This window comes from Chenopodium quinoa, unplaced genomic scaffold (assembly GCF_001683475.1).
Source record: "Chenopodium quinoa cultivar QQ74 unplaced genomic scaffold, ASM168347v1, whole genome shotgun sequence".
Lineage (NCBI taxonomy): Eukaryota > Viridiplantae > Streptophyta > Magnoliopsida > Caryophyllales > Amaranthaceae > Chenopodium > Chenopodium quinoa.
The window spans coordinates 2,656,521-2,662,293 of record NW_018744268.1 but is presented as its reverse complement, the minus strand read 5'-3'; the positions used below and the strand labels follow the sequence as shown (position 1 = coordinate 2,662,293).

Genomic DNA, 5,773 nt, shown 5'->3' with positions numbered 1-5,773 from the left:
CGACTTTTGTTGGAGTTGTAATTGCTGTTCGTAAGTTGTAATTTGGTGGCTAATTTGTGCGGTTGTTATTGGAGTAGAGGAAATGCGAGGAGCTGCGGTTGGCGTGGAGTTTGCTGCTTCTATGGTGGCGCAATAAGGGTGGTTAGGTGTGGCTGCAATGAGGTGCAAAGGTGGTGGAGATTGGAGGTAATTGGTTAGCGGGTTTGGCGAGGACCGTCTTAATCAATTTGAGGGCCCTGTGCTACCAAAAATTTGGGCCCTTTAAATTTTACTAAGTATTTCGTATTGACTACTTAATATTTTGTATATGTAATATTTTATGCACAACTTATTATTTATTGTTATGATAATATCTAAATATGGATGACTATTATCCCATGTACAATCTAGAATACTTTAGAGTTGGGTATTTGGTTTTATCCATTGATGGAACCCTAGGTAATGTACATTATATATATCCCGTAATAGATGGACTATGAAATTCAACGTAATAATCTTCCCTCATCTCTCTATATTTTCTCTTCCATATTTAATACGTTATCAGCACCATTGCTAGTCAATTGAGTAGGATTACCAAACATTTATCTAGAATCCCATATTATTATTATCATTGAAAAATGTTGAACCTTGCCAAGCTCGAATTTGTGGCCCTTGATATTACCGGAAATAATTATTTATCATGGGTGTTAGATGCTGAAATACACCTAGATGCTAAAGGGCTTGGTGAAACAATAAAAGAGGCTAATAAGACAACACCTCAAGATAAGGCTAAAGCCATGATTTTTCTTCGCCATCACCTCCATAAAGGGTTGAAAAATGAATATTTAACTGTGAAAGACCCACAAATCCTTTGGAGTAATCTAAAGGAAAGGTATGACCACCAAAAAACAGCGATACTCCCTAGAGCTCGTTATGAATGGTTGAATTTGAGATTGCAAGTTTTAAATCTGTTAGTGAATATAAATCAAATGTTTAAAATAACTTCTCAATTGAAATTATGTGGAGAAAATATTACTGATGCAGAAATGCTTGAAAAGACATACTCCATTTTTCATGCTAATAATATTGTCCTGTAGACACAATTTAGAGAAAAAGGTTTTAAAAAATATTCTGAATTAATATCTTGTCTTCTTGTGGCTGAGCAAAATAAACGAGCTGTTAATGAAAAATCATGAATCATGTCCTACTGGCTCTATTCCATTCCCTAAAGCGAATGTGACAACCCATAATGGGAAAGAAACTAAAAACAGAGACCATTCCAGCAGTAGTGGTCGAGGTAGAGGTCGTGGTCGTGGCCAATGGCGCAGCCGGGGTCGTGGACGTGGATATGATAGAGGTCGTGGAGGTCATTTCACAAACTCACATTCCCACTAGAAGTGGGAACGTAGGGATGAAAAAGAGAAAAGTGATACCAATATATGTTACCGTTGTGGAGGAAAAGGTCATTGGTCTCGGGTTTGTAGAACTCCAAAGCATCTTATTGAACTTTACCAAGAATCATTGAAGAAAGGAAAGAAAGTAGAGGCAGACCTTGTTCTTGAAGATGGTGATGGTGATTTTTATTTCGGCAATGCAAATCATTTCGATGTTGCTAATTTCCTTACTTCCCCGGAAAGGAATAATTTTGATTTTGGCAGTACAAATCATTTAGAAGTTGCTGATTTCTTCACTGCCCCATAAGGGAATAATTAATATTATATTGTTTTGTGTCAGTTTTAAGTATTAGACTTATGTTTACTTATTCTAGTGATTTACTTAAGTTTATTTCTTTCGTTGTAATAAGGACTTTTGCTTTATAAATTTATGAACTCTTTGAGTGTTTTTATTGATTTATGTAATTTATCATCTTTATTTTTATGTTTAATATTTTGACATGTATTTTATTTCATGAAAAACATGGATATAACTCAAGTTCAATTTGCTATGAATGGTGAAGAATTATGTCTTGCTGACAGTGCAACTACTCATACAATACTTAAAAATAAAAAATATTTCTCTCTTTTGATGATGAAAAGAACTAATGTGAGTACCATATCGGGCAGTACAAATATCATTGAGGGCTCCGGAAGAGCCACTATAAAGTTTCCTTGGGGAACTGAAATTAAAATAATTGATGCTTTATACTCCTCATTGTCTCAAAGAAATTTATTAAGTTTTAAGGATATTCGCAACCATGGTTATCATATTGAGACAATCAATGAAGAAAATAACGAATTCCTTCAAATTTAAAATATAACTCAAGGCTCAAAACATGTTTTGGAGAAACTACCTACATTTTCTAGTGGTTTGTACTACACAAAAATCAATGTTATTGAAGCTCATGCTATAGTAAACCAGAAGTTTACTGATAATTTTATTGTTTGGCATGACCGGTTAGGCCATCCCGGTTCAATAATGATGCGAAAAATAATTACGAATTCATGTGGACATTCTTTGAAGAACCAACAGATTTTTCATAATAATTTTTCATGTGATGCTTGCTCAGAAGGCAAGTTTATTATTCGTACATCACCAGGTAAAATTAATTTTGAATCAATTAGTTTTCTGGAACGTATACAAGGAGATATTTGTGGGCCCATACATCCCCATGTGGACCGTTTAGATATTTTATGATTTTAATTGATGCATCAACTAGATGGTCACATGTGTCTTTGTTATCAACTCGTAGCTAAGCGTTTGCGAGATTACTTGCCCAATTAATTAAGTTATGCGCACATTTTCCAGAAACTCCCATTAAGACTATTCGAATTGACAATGCTGGTGAATTTACATCTCAAGCTTTTAATGATTATTGCATGTCCATTGGGATAAATTTTGAACATCTTGTAGCACATGTTCATACACAAAACGGTCTGGCAGAGTCATTAATAAAATGTATTCAGTTAATTGCTAGACCATTGCTTATGAAACCAAATCTCCCAATTTCTTCTTGGGGACATGCTATATTACATGCAGCATCGCTAATTCGCATTAGGCCAACATGTTATCACAAGTTCTCCCCATTACAATTGGTTTATGGTAAGGAACCAAATATTTCCCATCTAAGAATTTTTGGATGTGCAGTTTATGTTCCAATAGCTCCACCACAACGCATTAAGATGGGTTCTCAAAGGAGGTTGGGGATATATGTTGGGTTTGGATCCCCGTCAATAATTAAATATATTGAGCCTACAACAGGGGATTTATTTACGGCTCGTTTTGCAGATTGTCATTTTAACGAGTCACTTTTCCCAACATTAGGGAGAGAAAAGAGAGAGCTGGAAAAGGAAAATAAATGGAATGAATTATCATTATCCTATCTTGATCCTCGAACAAAATTATGTGAACTAGAAGTTAAAAAGATAATTCATTAACAAAGTTTAGCGAATCAATTGCCAGACTTGTTTGCTGACCCAAAAAAGTTACCAAGTCACATATTTCAGCTGTAAATGCTCCATTTAAAATAGATGCCCCTGAAGGACAAAATAAATTTGCTAATGAGTCTAAACCACGCTAGAAACGTGGAAGACCAATAGGTTCCAAAGATAAGAATCCTCGGAAAAGAAAAGGAGCATTGATTGATGATGGTCAAATTGAAGAAACAATTTTTGAAGGATCTCCAGAAGAGAATTTAGACATGATACAAGAAGAAATTCAGGTACCTGATAATGAAGAAATTTCAACAAATTATATCATGTCTGGAATTACATGGAACCAAAATCAAATCGACGTCGATGATGTTTTTGCATGCAATGTAGCATTAGATGTTATGAATAATAATGAGGATCATGAACCAAAATACATTGAAGAATGTAGACAAGGAAATGACATTGAAGCAATTGAAGCAAAATTAAAATCTCTTGGAAAAAGAAAAGTATTTGGACCTGTAGTCTATACACCTGAAGGTGTAAAGCCAGTGGGATATAAATGGGTCTTTGTGCGAAAGAGAAATGAAAAGGGTGAAGTTGTAAGATATAAGGAACGCTTAGTTGCACAAGGATTCTCACAAAGACCTGGTACTGATTATGAGGAGACGTATTCTCTTGTGGTGGATGAAACTACTTTTAGATTTTTGATTAGTCTGGCAATAAGAGAAGGACTTGACTTACGTTTGGTGGATGTAGTCACAGCTTATTTATATGGCCCACTGGAGAATGACATTTACATGAAGCTCCCAGAAGGATTCAAACTGCCAGAAGCAGCAAAATCTAGTTCTCGAGAACATTTCTGTATTAAATTGAACAAATCTCTTTATGGATTGAAACAATCTAGGCGTATGTGGTATAACCGTCTAAGTGAGTATTTGTTGAAAGTAGGTTATAAGAATGATCCTATCAGCCCATATATTTTTATAAAGAAATTTGGATCGGGATTTGTTATAATTGCAGTGTATGTTGATGATTTGAATATCATTGGAACTCTTGAAGAGATTTCAGTGACTGTAGATTATTTAAAGAAAGAGTTCAAAATGAAAGATCTAGGAAAGACAAAATTCTGCTTGGGGTTACAAATAGAGCACCTAGAGAATGGAATCCTTATGCATCAATCAACATACATAGAAAAGGTTCTAAAAGATTTTCTTTGGATACATCATATCCATTGAGCTACCCTATGGTTGTAAGATCACTTGAAGTAGAGAAATATCCATTCCGACCTCGGGAAAATGATGAAGAAATTCTTGGTCCTGAAGTATCGTATCTTAGTGCAATTGGAGCACTAATTTACCTTGCAAGTCATACACGACCCGACATATCATTTTTAGTTAATTTATTAGCAAGGTTTAGTTCATGTCCAACCCGAAGGCATTGGAATGGGATTAAACATTTACTTCGTTACCTTCAAGGTACAAAGGATATGGGTTTATTTTCCCCAAAGTTGTCCAAAGAAAATTTGATTGGTTTTGCAGGTGCAGGTTATTTATCTGATCCTCATAATGGTCAGTTAAAAACTGGATATGTGTTCACATATGGTGGTACTGCCATTTCTTGGCATTCCATGAAACAAACCATTGAAGCTACTTCTTCCAATCATTATGAGATTTTAGCAATTCATGAGGCTAGTCGTGAATGTGTATGGTTAAGGTCGGTAGTTCAACATATAAAAAAAGTTTGTGGTTTATCATCTGGGAAAGAGGCACCAATAACTTTATATGAGGATAACGCAACTTGTATTGCTTAACTTAAGGAAGGATACATCAAGGGCAACAGAACAAAGCACATCTTACCTAAATTTTTCTTCACTCATGATCTTCAGAAGAATGGAGATATAAACGTATTGTAGATTCGTTCAAGTGAGAATTTAGCAGACTTATTTACTAAGGCTCTTCCGACAGCAACATTCATAAAGTTAGCTTACGACATTGGATTGTGTCGTCTTAAAAATCTCAAGTGATATAGTCATGAGGGGGAGTTAATGCGCGTTGCACTCTTTTTTCCTTAACCATGGTTTTTCCCCACTAGCTTTTCCTGGTAAGGTTTTTAACGAGGCATCATCTTATGCGCATTATAATGTATTATTTTGTACGGGATTTTATAGTAAATGTTAGTTATTATTTTATTCAATATATAGTAATCCAAAGGGGAGTGTTATGATAATATCTAAATATGGATGACCATTATCCCATGTACAATCTAGAATACTCTAGAGTTAGGTATTTGATCTTATCCGTTGATGGAACCCTAGGTAATGTACATTATATATATCCCGTACTAGATGGAATATGAAATACAATGTAACAATCTTCCCTCATCTCTCTATATTTTCTCTTCCATATTTAATATTTATCAGATTTAAT

The 5,773-nt window shown here is 34.7% G+C and overlaps 1 protein-coding gene across 1 annotated transcript; it reads left to right on the top strand.

Moving 5' to 3' along the window:
- The first annotated feature begins 617 nt into the window (after nucleotides 1-617).
- On the top strand, nucleotides 618-1,076 carry LOC110694912. The gene has a single exon (XM_021872116.1). It carries the CDS (start codon nucleotides 618-620, stop codon nucleotides 1,074-1,076), a length of 459 nt encoding a protein of 152 aa, XP_021727808.1.
- Nucleotides 1,077-5,773: the final 4,697 nt, after the last annotated feature.

Bases quoted from the DNA above. Each gene is read 5' to 3' on its own strand.
- LOC110694912 (XM_021872116.1), top strand. From the start codon at position 618: ATGTTGAACCTTGCCAAGCTCGAATTTGTGGCCCTTGATATTACCGGA.